A 13,840-nucleotide genomic window follows, 5' to 3' on the forward strand; every position below is an offset into this window, starting at 1 on the left:
TATATATATATATGTGTGTGTGTGTGTGTGTGTGTATAAATAGAGATATATGAGTAGGGAGATAGCAAAGAAAAAGTGAGAAGTTGCAGCACCTAAAGCCTTAGTCGGTCCATTCTAACACACCACACACGTACACATACACTGTAATGAGTGACCTATATGGCAGGTCACATTAGCTAAGATGGAGGGCAGTGGGAAGATATTCTTGGGTCCACACAGCCTCTACATTAATCATGGCTGTCCTTCCTCACTCTGTCTCCCTCACTCCTTCTGTCAGCGCTCTGGTACAACACGACAGAGATGGCTGCTCTTTTCTTTCACCTTTATTCCATTCTGGGGGGCCAGGCGGGTGAAAGAACTCCTAAATGGAGCACGGACCCACTTGATGTGTAGTTGAAAACTCACAGTGGATTGCTGCAGGTGAGCTCTTTCAAGCTGTGTAGGGCATTGTGCAGTGACGTGCTGAAGGGTAAAAACGGCCAGAAAACTATTAAAACAAGTATTTGTGTGAGTTGGACCAAAAAATAAATAAATGAAGAAATCTTTTTAACAACCTGCATGTGTAAAACCGTTTATTTTACAATCTTTTATTGGAAAGTGATTGTTTATTTATTTAGGTTCAACTGAATTGTTGGATTAGCTACAGATTTGCAATAGTATCGACACCAGCGGTGACATATTTGCTCCATCCGGTTAACACACAACTCCACACAACACCTTTGCAGATAGGGAGTGTAAAACACAGATGCAGCTTCTGGATCAGAAAAATGAAGCCAATCCAGAAGTGCCTAAAAACCTGCATTAAAACCTCTGAAGGCCCCAAGATGATATGAGGTGTCATTGCAAAAAGACTTCCTATGGGCTCGGTCACTAATTTTGGGTTGTAGTACCAACATTTGTAACAAATATTAAATTGTCTGAGGGGCACGTTAACATTAGCCACTGAAATATAGGCAGCATGGCGGCGCAATGGTTAGCATTGTTGTGTTGACTGTTGTCAATCTCAGATCTGTTCGGATAAATGGAAGATAGGTTAATGGATGGGTGTTAACAATTATCTGACAGCTAAATTACCTGTCTATTATGTTACCAATAATGTAGGAGGTATGTTAATAATAAAATAATTTAAATTAATGTTGTTGCTAGGCAACAAATATGATCAGTCCTATTCATCTGTAACATTAGTAGACGGCTAGAGTAGAATAGAATAGAATAGAATAGAATAGAATTAAACTTTATTGTCATTGCACATGTCACAGGTACAGGGCAACGAAATGCACAGTTTATCAAATTTTAATCTCATCCATCCAGTTCACTAAGACACACCTGAAACCACCAAAACAATCACCAAAGACTGTTTCCAGTACACAGTGCCTGTATGTTTGCCCAGGAAGTCCCAGGATGAAGTGGGAATCTATCTTACCAACTCCTGTCAAAATATAGGGTAAAGTATTGTCCTTTTTTTTGTCTTTATAAAAAATAAAAAAGAATAATACATTTCAATTTTTTCCATTAGCTCAAAAATGGCACTTATTTTCTAAGTTTAAAATTCTAGTATTAAACAATGTCTTTTTTTATTTACATAAAATCTTGTGTCATTAATGTTGTGCAATACCTATTTTATGTAAAACAAAAAACAAAAAACAAACAAAAAAACAAAAGAAAAAAGAAAAGCATTTATTACTTTATGGACTAGTAGACATCAGCTATCAGGGGAGTAACATATGTGGGGAAGAAGCAAGAAGACGGTTTAGCAAGCCAGTAATTGAACCAGGGACTTGCTGCTCAAGACATCTAAGCTCATGTAGTATCAGGAGGCCTCCACCATGCAGCTTTCATGCTGCAGATAACAGCAACCACCACATAATCTGCCAGATATGACTGTGACTGCCAATTTACAGCTTAGCTTTTAGTTAATTAAATAGATTTTTATTATTTATGTACTCACTACTATACTAATCTATTTCAGAGGCTAGCAACTAAGAAAAAAAATCAATACGTCACAAGGATGACAAAAGTAATTGTTAAGAGGTAGTTTAATATCTGTGCTTTGGTGGTGACATTTCCTGATCCAACATGCCCCCTTAAATTGCTGCTGATGACACACACACGCATACACGCACGCACACAAACACAACTCAATGCCCAGATGAAATCAGCCAGAGATAAGGGGATTGAGTGGGCTTTGTGATTAAAATTATCTGATTGGCCTGCAAGCAACCAGGTGAGTAGTATTAAGCCATTTGATTGGACACACAGCGCTGCGCTCGACCCAATTATGCGCGACTACCAGGAGAGAATGAGGTGCTGGGAGCAATACCAGAGCCCAGGCTGCTTTTTTTAGATACCAGTCCATTCTACACTTTGAAACCATCTGTGTGAAAAAAGGAAGCACTCTCACGTGTTTAAAGAATGGCTCCTCTACCCCGGCTAAACTTTCTCTTAAAGGTGAAGCTAAAATGAAGCTCATTTTTGTGATTCTCACAAAAGCTTTTTACTGGGAATCTTGTAGGCTGTTTTCAACGTGATGTGTCAGCACTTCATCATAACTCTGAACCTCTAATGCTAGCAATTTAAAAAAGCAAGACACAACAGCTGTGTGTGTGGCTCTGCTGTAAGAGTCATATGTAAAATTAGCCAAGCTGTTATGTTATATATAGACAAATGTGAACATGCTAAACAGGATGAAAAGAAGGAAGGACGGGATTGTGTGTGTATGTTTGCAAGTATATTTGGGCTGACGGCCATCGAACAGGTGGACCTGATAGTGCGTTGCTAGGATACGGACACAGACTTGTGTATGCTGCAAAATGACCCTCAACAACACCCCCTCCCCCAGAGTAAACATCCCTGCAGACACTCAGGAACACAGGCAATTACCTGGCCAAAGGGGGCAGAATAGGGCGAGGAAGTGGAGAAACAGCAGGGATGATGCAATCCCCCCCAACTCCCACTCCTCAAAACAAAAAAGACTTTAAATATGAGACTGAGGAAAATCATTATCAGAGAACTAAGAGAGAGGAAGAGGAGTAACCCTTGATAGACTCTCATGAAAAATGTATAGAGTTACTTTTAAGCTTCTTTTGGAATGGAGGGGTGTTGTCATGAGTGGAGGTGAGGGTGTTTTTTTCTGCTGTTACTGCAGCAGAGTTAACAAGACTATAAGTACTCTGCAAGAGAAAAATAAGAGCACACACTGCATTAAAGCTGCAAGTGTTTAATATTCTCAACACTCCTACTGCTGTTTTTCTTAACCGTTTGGTTAATCAGGGAGAAAAAGAACATTAATTGTGTCACCATTAACAACAACAACGACGACGTTCTAAGTAAAATGGTAACATTGTTCCAAGCCCACCGTCCAGGTCGTCTGGATTTTCCGATGACAGCACTGTGCCCTGAACTGCCAAAGTTCTCTTGACAAGGACTAAAACACTCAAAAACAAATGTCTTTTGAGTGGTTCTGGATTGTCTCCCGTGTGATAAGACATTAACTTTTATCTATTTTAGCTTTAATACTGGAACGAGTAGGCTATACAAAGATGGTATGATGAACTATAAAACACTGAACGTGTTCAAGATAGAGACAGGGACCAGTCAGAGCAAGGATGTATACTGTCAGGGTACTTGTGACCTGTGAAGTGCACACACAAGAGATATGCCCTGTAAGAGACAGCGGAGGAAATCTGAAAAAAAGATAAGGGCTGATGATTGAGGGCTTTTAAAAGGACCCAAGGGTGGGTAGTCATTTGAAAACACACACTCAGCCTCAGGTGGCAGGTGTTAAGTCTGACATGAAGAATAGCTACAGGAGGGGAAGTACATGCTATTTAGCATCCACTCCCTTGTGCCAAGATGGGTTTGTATGTGTGTGAATTTCGGCTGCATGAGTTTAGGTGGCATAAAATAATATTATAATGTAAACAATAATACCTGCATCATGAAATGGTTTCTTTTGCTCCGCAAAACAAAATATACGTGTTCATATACTAGCAACATCCGCTGTAGCTGCTGCTTCAAAGTTTCGTGTGCTGTGCATTTAGAGATGCTCTTCTGCATCCTTGGTTGTGACACGTGATTATTTAAGTTACTTTTTTGTTATGTGAGTTGCTCTTTGTCAGCTCAAGGCTCCTCACCTCTGACCTCTGAATACAGTAACAAAGTATTTGTACTTGGTTTCTTCCCATTGCTGTCAACAACCAAGCCACATTCAGATCCTTAAATTACCTTTCTTCCCCATTCTGATGCTCGGGTTAAACTTCAGCAGGTCATCTTGACAATGTCTACATGCTTAAATGCAACAAGCTGCCACGTGATTGGCTGAGAGTTGTGTGAATGAGCAACGGAAAAACATGGGTAGTAAGTAAAACTGATTTTGTTCCTTGTGTCAAACAACTGTTCTGCTCTACAAAGAAGAAGCCAGATGTCCTGTTAAGATATGTGAAAACATCTAAAACATTTTAAAAATTCAGTGCCAAGGAAACATTTATATTTCTTAGAGCAACAAATGACAGGGCAGTCGTTTAGCTGAAGCTAAGTCGATTAGCCTTTCAGTTAAAAGTTAAACTTAAAACCTCTTTTATGTCCTCAGCTTTAAGTACTTCTTTAATGTTGAAAGTTGGGACGACTAGACTGTTCGCTTTAATTCTCCAAAACAAAAACAGAAAAAGATGATAACTATCTGAGCTCCACGATCAGCCTGTTGGAAAGCTGATTTTCTCACAGCTCGTTTGAAGTGCACACCCACCGCTGCTTAATGAACACTTCATTTGAAGTATCAGGCACTCGACCTACAATCAGTCTGTTGTTTTAGATCGAAATGGAGAGACGCTTCATAGTCACCTCACACCATCAATGTTTAAGCCATAACCACTGTACTCACACACAGACACACATCTTCTACCTTTGTGTGAAGGTTTATTTGCCTATTTGAAAGCTGATAACAGTGGTGCGAGGCCTAAAACAGCCGTTTTTGTGAATGTGAAAATGCTTAATTATACGTACATCATCCACATGTAAATGTAGTAACAACAGCTTTTTTGAGGAACAAATTCAACTACATTCATTTTTTTACATAGTGTGAAGTCACTAGAATAGCTGACTAAATAAAACAGGTTTCATTTTTTAATGTTTTGCCTGCTTATACAGTAATAGTATAAGAGCAGTTTCATTATAGAATCAAATCCACTGTACTGTTTTACTCATTGTTTAGGAATCTTACCCCTAAATACACGATTAGTTCTGAGATCACTTGGTGCATTTCACATCCCACAAGGGACCTGCAAACATTTACATTTACATTTATTAATACACAAACGCCCATAGGTGTCGTTAGCAAGTGATTATGCGGTAATGTATTATGTATGAGCTGTGGATTGACGGGCATGTTGAGACTCTGGGGCATGACGGTCTCCATTCTCTAAAAAGACAAAAAACATGTTAGATCTCTAACGCTCTAAAATGATAAATACACTAAACGGTTTTGTACAGCACGCATGAAGAAGAACTACAGGCAAAACCATTTTTTCTGTTGCCATTTTTTCCATGCACACTGACGTTATTTTAAAATAGTTCTCCTAGTGGACATTTATGGAAATTAGTGCAAATATGAAGCTAAATCCTAAAAAATCTAAATAAATAGATAAAATGTCCAAGTTAATCAGTGATGTTGCATTTTTTGCATGTAAAAAAAATAAATAAATAAAAACCAAGAATATCTGAAGGACATAAATTTATTTGTTTGTTCCTGAGTTTAAATGTCTGGAAAATGTTTTTTAAAAATGTTGTTTGTTTGTTTTTTTGTTTTATTTTGGAATATGTATAGAGTGATTAAGAAATATTCAATATTCAAAACCTTTTAAACACTTTAAACTTTTAAACCAGTTTTTATCCAGTTCTCAGATTTATAATTATGAAAATGTACATATTTTAAGAAAAAATGCCTCATTTTATGTGTCTGTAAGTGTTGTACAGAAAAATGCCAGAAAGGACAGGCTACAAAAAATCGCATTGTGTAGCGCTGTTGAGCAAGCGTTTGTCTTTGCACCACTGAAATGACAGCTGCCCCAGGACTAAGTTTGTGTGTGTAATGTGCATCTACGAAAAAAAATGTGTTTTCTGAATTTTGACCCCCATATATCACGGCTAGAGCCCGAAATTACCTGTCAGAACAAACTACCGGCACCACGCCTTTTACACACACACACACACACACACACACACACACACACACACACACACACACTGATAAATAAGTGCTAAAGTCTTTTAAGGCACACTGTTCTCCACAGGAAGGTGAGCAGCACACTGTAAATCTGTCATGACAGAACATTCTCTTAAGGGGGGATATTTCTCTTGTTTCTAACATGCGCGTGCACGCGCACGAGCACAGGTCCACGCGCTGCATTTTATATGGAGTACAGGTTGTCACTCGGTCTGATTGCTGCACTGGCCAGCGCTCTTAGTTGGTCATTTGTCTCCTGTTTTTATTTAATTTTATTTTTTATTACTTGGCACACCATATTCATCTTGGATATGTCACTGTGGATTTATCATCACAGCTGACACGAGCAAAGTGACTGAGGTAAAACTTCACTAAAGGCCCGAAGCTATAGTAGTATAGTATAGTAGCTATAGTAGTAGCCATTGAGTGAAGGATTTATTTATTTATTTATTTATTTATTTGTAAATTCAGCAATAACTATTAATAATATTCCCATCAAAACAAGTTACTTTCAATTATGAAATGGTTTCTGGCACACTTAGGGCTGGAAGGAGCATCTGCTTTAAATCTAATTGTTGTGACAAACCACAGTGGAGTCTGAGAGGTGCTCAAGCAAACAAACAATAAATCTCAAGTTGAACACTAGCCAGATGCTCATAAGATAATAATACCATTATTGACATCTTGCTTACAAAAACACACCTCCTGAAAGACTGGGATAAATACTGTGCCTAAAGGAAAATACTGCAATATGTCCCACATACTGTATATTTGCACTTACATCCCATCTGCTCACCTCTCTGTGCGTGCATCTGTGTACTTGCATGTCTGTGAGCTGACCGTGTCTTCATGTCTTCCCTGACAGCTGATGATGGTCCAACAACCCACACTTGCCATTGCCCTGACCTACCTTTAACCAATCGTGTTTTCTCTTGTTCTGGCCTCAGAGCCCTATTGGCTGAGTTCTCTCACCCACTACAGTGCCATCTGTGGACACTGATCACCTGGGTAACAACCTTAGGCAGCAGAGCACGCTGGGAACAACGTCAGCTGGCTCTTGATGTTTGGTGATTCTGTTTGATGCGTCTGTGTTTCCAGACAAAATGAGACATAGATCAGGTTGTAAGTTAAGATGCAATCCGTCCTACTTTAATGACTCCTTCTGCAAATGACCGCTGTTTTGAGCGGAAGCTCACTAATTGGTGCCAGTCAGCACCAGTAACTACCCTGTTACCTCTGTGACTTTGGGGTTGTTATGGCTCCAGATGAAATTCGGGGTGGCATTTGGAAGGTGTGGGAAGATTCAGACAGAAACATCATCAATAATGATGAAAAGCTGGTAGAGATGTAGGTGCGCAGAGAAGAAAGCTCTGCTGTGACCTAGCCACAAAGAGCCAATTAAAATGCATCATATGGCAGAGTGAACTGACCAAAGGGAATAAAAAAAATCTCAGACTTCAAACTCAAAGCACTAAACCAGTATTATCCCAGAAGAGAAAGAAAATTGGAACTTTAATTCTAAAAGCTGATGTTACACGAAGGGAAAAAACCCATCACCGTGTTACAGCTGAGCAGCTGCTGGGCTCTTTTCCTCATTCTGTTTTTGCACTAAGCCATGCAACCTTCTCTGAGATTCTGTCAAAGCCAAATATTCAAACTTTTGCTCCAATGCCATCATCAGCACATAAGGACATGATGGTTAAATCAGCTGTTTCAAAAAATTCTTATTCTTGTTGGGTTTTAAGAATTCATCCAAGATAAAGAGCAGCGGCGTGATTTCTGTGTCGACTCAAACGCTGGATCACTTACATCAGATGAAATATTATATTGATTTACTGTGTTTGGCAAAATGTTCTGCACACTGCTAAATATCAAACACATCCATATGGCTTCATGTGTAGCTAAATTGTTTCTAAATCGCTCCCCAGACTAACCGTTTTAGTTGCAAGATAAGTAACAGTAGACACAGAGAGGCGAGATTTTTCCTCCCTGGAAATACGTCGTAGAATCAAGTTTTACCCTTTAGACATGCAAATTTTAATTTCACACATCATTATCTTAAAAATCTTTTTACAATATTGGGATGTAAACACAGGTTGCGCAACTGTGTGTGTCCCTCCTTCCTCTGCCAGATGGAAAGCCAGACAGAGCTGGCAAGACCTGCACCATCTCCCACTGGCTGCTGCAGGGTTGAGCTCATGAGAAGGGGGAGTAGAAGAGAGTGAATGAGAGATGGTGGAATAAATGAGAAAAGAACAGAAGGACTCATCAAGGAGCTCTTCAATTTTGGAGAGCACTCATTTGTAGCGGCCTCCCGCTGTTCCCCCCAGTCTCGATTTCTTGCCTGCCCCTGTTTTTTCACTGCCTACATCACAAGCTCCCCTCTCGACTTCCATTCACCTGTTTTTCCTCTCTGTTTTTAACTCCTACACTTCCTCCGTGCTTCTTCCTCTATCTCTCCATCCCTTGCTCTCGTATCCAATAATTGCATCTTTTCTCGAATGGCAATCTTCAGCAGCAACTCGGTGAAAGCTTCTCTCTAATTAGCGAGGATAAGGGTGAAAACAGAAGTTGGAGGGAAAGAGTCATCCATAAAAAATCGCGCATGCTAACTCGGGGACTTTTCAGATGCTTTTAAATTACACAAATCAAAAAAACACCAATATTATTATGCTCCTCTTTCTGTTCTATTAGTGCTCCTCAGACTCACACGTACTTTATTTTTTAATAATCATTAGAGACAAAAGAACAACAACAAAGATATAAACTCTTTGCTTACTTATGAAGTGCACTGGGAGGCAGCTTGGTTGTCTTCTCCATCTGGCCGTAACAGGACGTCTTGGCTTCAGGGATGTCGCCATACTCGTCCAACATGGCTGCCGCCGCTGACGTTATGATGCCTATACCGTCGCGAACACGGGCCTCCAGCGGGTAGTCCCAGTCATCGTACGACACCGAGATCATTCCCGACGGGAACGCGTCTGGCGTTATTTCTGGGTTGCCGGTGGTGAGGGATGGCACAATCCAGATGTATCCGAATCCGGTGAGGCCCAGAGAGCGAGCCTCATCCAGGATGTACACCGCCTCATCTTTGGAGCAGTACAGCAGGACCACTGGAGACTGGACCTTCTTCAGCATGATCTGAGAACGGCTGTCTTCCTCCACGGCATCCAGAGTGATGATATTCTGCAGGTCCCAACCCACAAAACTAAAGCAAGGATAACAAGAAGAGGAGTGAAATGTTAATATTTAACTAATAGACTATTAACTTTGCTCAGGTGCTGGCAAGGGCAGTTACAATTATCCATTATAATTAATATCACTGTTAAGTGCGACGTGAATTCTAATAGATGTAAAGTGCTTATTGTCAGAGGGAGAGCACATTAAGCACAATAAATTGAATGAAGCTGGTCCAGTAATGATTCTCAGCTGGTTCCAGCCTACACACAGTTAAAGGACAAGGTGAAAAAACATCGCCCTGATAATAAATATCCAAAGCAACGCCTGTGGCCGTTGGGCTAATTGGTGACACTGGTGATAACATAACAGCGAAGTGATCAAAACATAATGCAACTTCTGTCACCTTTTACACAAAAAAGGGTAATACGTATTGATTTCCCACAGCGCAATCATGGGGCTGCTACTTTATAGTGTCGAAACTGCAGCAAAGGAAAACAATCATGTAAAATTTCCAAAGATTTTTTTTCCTTGTAATTCAGTAGCCAGTTAGCTAAAGTGGTCAGAGTTAGAAATAGCAAGTGCTCATTAAAAAAGATTATGAATTTATAGAGCATCTCTCTCATCCAGTGGGACTGGCTGCTTTTTTTCATAATGTCACGAGTAATAATAATCAGAAGGTCCCAGTACATGCGGCTAAAGACCAGCAGAAACAGAGGGAAACGGCACTTATGATCGCAATTAAAGAACATAATTGTGCGATAAACTGGCGATTTTCTGCGGTATCACAAGTTGACAGCAGTTATGAACAGGCAGAGTGAGGATTAGGGAGTGATGCTCGCATTCACACACACACGCACAAAAACACACACATACACAAGAGAGAGTGAGGAATACAAAGTGTGACACACGATAGGGCAAAGATGGCAGTTAACCATTGTGTAGGACCCTTCAGCGGACAGGTGGTGTAACATGAGAGTGATTTGGGACTTCCTGGCCTCTTCTTGCTTTTCAAAGTGATGACAGGTTACTTGTCCCAGATGACAAAGCTAATAGAGAGAAAACGATCCACATGCAGACAAGTACACACATACACACCCAAGGAAAACGATACAGTACATGCTGCTGAATGCTATATTATAAGTAAACAGTAAATAGAAGTTGATAGTCACATTTAATTTTGGGGGGGTTTCTTCAGGATGCTCTTTAGTTATGCATCGGTCTCCTTAATTGAAATAGATAACACCATATTCTGTGTTTGAGACGATGGAGAACACACCGGTCTCTATTGGTCCAGCTCATTTACATTCCCATCCAAAAACTCAATGCAAACTCCTTTAATCTGCAGATTACACAGAGAGACCACCTGCCCACCTGCACTCAGCTGAGATGAGAAAATACATGCCCTGGTTTCAACTGTTTAACACTTTGAAAAAAGTAAAAAGAGGCAAAAGAGGTTGTTTTAAAGATAAACATGGGGTTTGTTGAAATTAAAATGTGTTTATATCTTCTGTGTGTATGATTAAGGGACCACGTCTACTATCCATGGTCAAAATAACTGTGATACACCACTCATCTGTTCACTTCCATTAAACATATAATGAAAAAATGATATACACATGTTTTTAAAACTGAATATAGATCTACGTAGTAAAAGATCACCTAATAACTGAACTTCCATTCTGATTACACCTTCATATGTCTCATTGTTTAATTTACATCTTAATAAAATGGACCTGATAAAAGTGCATTAAATGAATTTTATAGCCTGGACTAAATCAAATGGCTTCAAAGCCCCTTGCCTTTAAGCATGCTTATCCAGTCATTTATCCAACATTAAACTGTTAATATAGACCCTAAATACATTAAACCTGATGTCATAAGTTAAGGTGTCAAATGATTTAATGTAATATTGATAGTATAAACATTTGGTGATCTCAGCAGTCAATATTTGCTAAATTAGATGTTGTTATCATGAAGTTAAAATGATACAACTCTCTTGTAATATGTTACGTGTCCTCATTTAACCTGTTGGTAGGTTGCTGCTAAGCAGCACGATGACATCATAATCTCTATTGAAGATAAAAACTTTCTGAGCTCTGAAATGTACCTGTATGCCAAGTTAGCTTGCCTAACTCCTGATCATGTAGGAGGAATTTGGAGACAACCAAACAGACAGGTTTTGTGTAATATAGCTGTAGACATGGGATGGTGTCAAAAAAGGGCATTTGGCATAAAACTCTGCCAAATCAAACGTGTAGAGCTGCTTGCTGTGGTAACCCCTCGTGACAAGGGGGCAGCTAAAAGTAGCACTGAAGTCAAGATCACTTCTCAAAGGCACAAATACAGACACTGGGATTTTAAGTTTCCTTTCTCTCCATATGAATGTATTAAACATGTCTGTCACCTGCTGCCTGTAATTAAACTGCTTTAGTTATCATCAACAAAGCATAGAGTAGGAGAAGCTGTTGAATCCCTGCTGCGTCTGACATTAAGAGTAACTGTTGATGAGAAAGACCTCAGGTGAGCTTGAATATATCACAGGTACAGGCACCAGTCCTTGCCTACATCTCCACAGTGCTGAACATGTATCATTAATATGACCATTTTTGCCCAAAATTATGGCGTGCTGTACTTTCCTCTTTCTCTCCGCTGAAACAAGCACCATCAGTCAGAATGACCTAAAGGTGTGGCAAACAGCCAACCTGCACGCGCAGTAAACCTACTTATCATCCCCATTCACTGAAAGGATGCTTACGAAATTCTTTTAGGCTGGATATTTTTGAAGAGCACAATGGATGTACTTCAATTCATCTAGTCTTCTACTGGTGTAATGTAATTTTGATGTTGTTAATTTTAATACATTGAAAGTGTTTCTAGTTAAAAGACTGAGTTGGCAGGGTTGGTTAATGCTTTGATAATCCTGTAACATGCTGTGTGAGGATTGGGGACACTTAAATGATTAGCAGTGGAAACCCACCTGCTCACTCTTTTAGAGAGAAACAGGTTGAAAAAACGGTCAGGTATTTTTTTTTAATGCCCTGCATTCTGGTAGCACTGCAGTGTGTTGTGTTCTGAGGGAATGCACACTGAGTGGTTGGCTTCTAATCTGCATAAAGTTAAAGTCTAGGCTACTTTATTGCAAATGAGGGGTTTCTGGGTCAACTCAACACCTCCAGAAACTCCCCCGAAAAACATTTAATCAAGTTACTGATCTAAAATGCAATCAAAATCAGAAACTGCATCACTTCTTTTAACAAATGTTTTTAGAAAAACATTGTGTATGCGTGAGAGAAAGTTTGACACGCTCTTTACTTTTAAGATCAGGCTTAAAACTATCATTTTTGCTAGAGCATATAGGGCTGGATCACATGACCCTGAATCCTCCCTTAGTTACACTGCAATAGGTGTAGGCTGCCCCAACCTGAGCCTGGTTTGCTGGAGGTTTCTTCCTGTTAAAAGGGAGTTTTTCCTACTATCGCCAAAGCGCTTGCTCATAGGGGGTCATATGATTGCTGGGGCTTTCTCTGTTGATTAATTGTAGGGTCTATCTAACAATATGTGATTTGGCGCTGTATAAATAAAATAAAATTGAATTGAATTGAACTGAGAACACACCACAGTATTGTTCTAACCTGTTGTCCACAGTAGTTTTCAAGATGTTGATGAATTCCTGGTAGCCTGGGAACTTTGATGTGACAATGGAAAAGATGTGCCAGTCATACTCCTCCATGATGTTCAGCATGAGCAGAGCCTCCTGTTGGATGGAGGCACCAAACTGGAAGAACGTTGACTTCACATCCTAGGAACAAAGAGAAACACAGAGACACAAGATTAGCTGAATATTCATTAGACTATCTGTACTGGGGGTTTTTGTTTTGTTATTTTGGGGGGGCGGTTGCACTTTTCAGATTAGTCCACCACCTATTCGAACTTGGAATAGGTGATGCATCTCGGAAACATCAATCAGCAACAAGGCATTTAAATCTTGGCACAATATGAGTAGACAGACTCTCTCAGTTGCTCACCCACACACATACACACTCAAACATGCATACAGAGATTGAGAGTAATAAGTTTCTTGCAGAGGAAATATATGGATGAGGGCCTCAGAACAATTCAATTAAGACCAGATTGGATTGGTGCGGTACAGACCAGGCTGCAGAACTCTGTGGGCATGGTTCTGAGGAACAAGGGTTGCATTCACTCCAAGTCGCTCATATTCACTCCATTAAACCTGACTGAGAACCATTTGCCATTTAATTCAGCCAAACTCAGACATTAGCTTGGACAGCGCAGACAAGCACAATTATAGATGGACAAATTACCTCTATTCATTTATGCTGTATTTAAAATGACTCATTATAGTGGACTATTAAATGATGTGAAATTAGAGAAAGCAGCGAAGAATTAAAAAGAGTGTAGCATTGCAAAAAGTGTGGA

At 39.8% G+C, this 13,840-nt stretch overlaps 1 protein-coding gene across 1 annotated transcript in view; it reads right to left on the reverse strand.

Moving 5' to 3' along the window:
• The window catches only part of grin2aa (glutamate receptor, ionotropic, N-methyl D-aspartate 2A, a), a 57,122-nt gene extending 43,546 nt beyond the window's left edge, over positions 1–13,576 (reverse strand). Inside the window, exons 1-3 of the mRNA XM_013913431.1 lie at positions 13,553–13,576; positions 13,033–13,199; positions 9,000–9,428 (exon numbers count right to left, since the gene is read on the reverse strand). Coding sequence (XP_013768885.1) covers positions 9,000–9,428; positions 13,033–13,199; positions 13,553–13,576 — 620 coding nt within the window. The remainder of the gene's footprint in view (positions 1–8,999; positions 9,429–13,032; positions 13,200–13,552) is intronic.
• Positions 13,577–13,840: the final 264 nt, after the last annotated feature.

The sequence above is a fragment of the Pundamilia nyererei genome, unplaced genomic scaffold, assembly GCF_000239375.1.
Source record: "Pundamilia nyererei isolate P.nyererei 1_Seehausen unplaced genomic scaffold, PunNye1.0 scaffold00132, whole genome shotgun sequence".
Lineage (NCBI taxonomy): Eukaryota > Metazoa > Chordata > Actinopteri > Cichliformes > Cichlidae > Pundamilia > Pundamilia nyererei.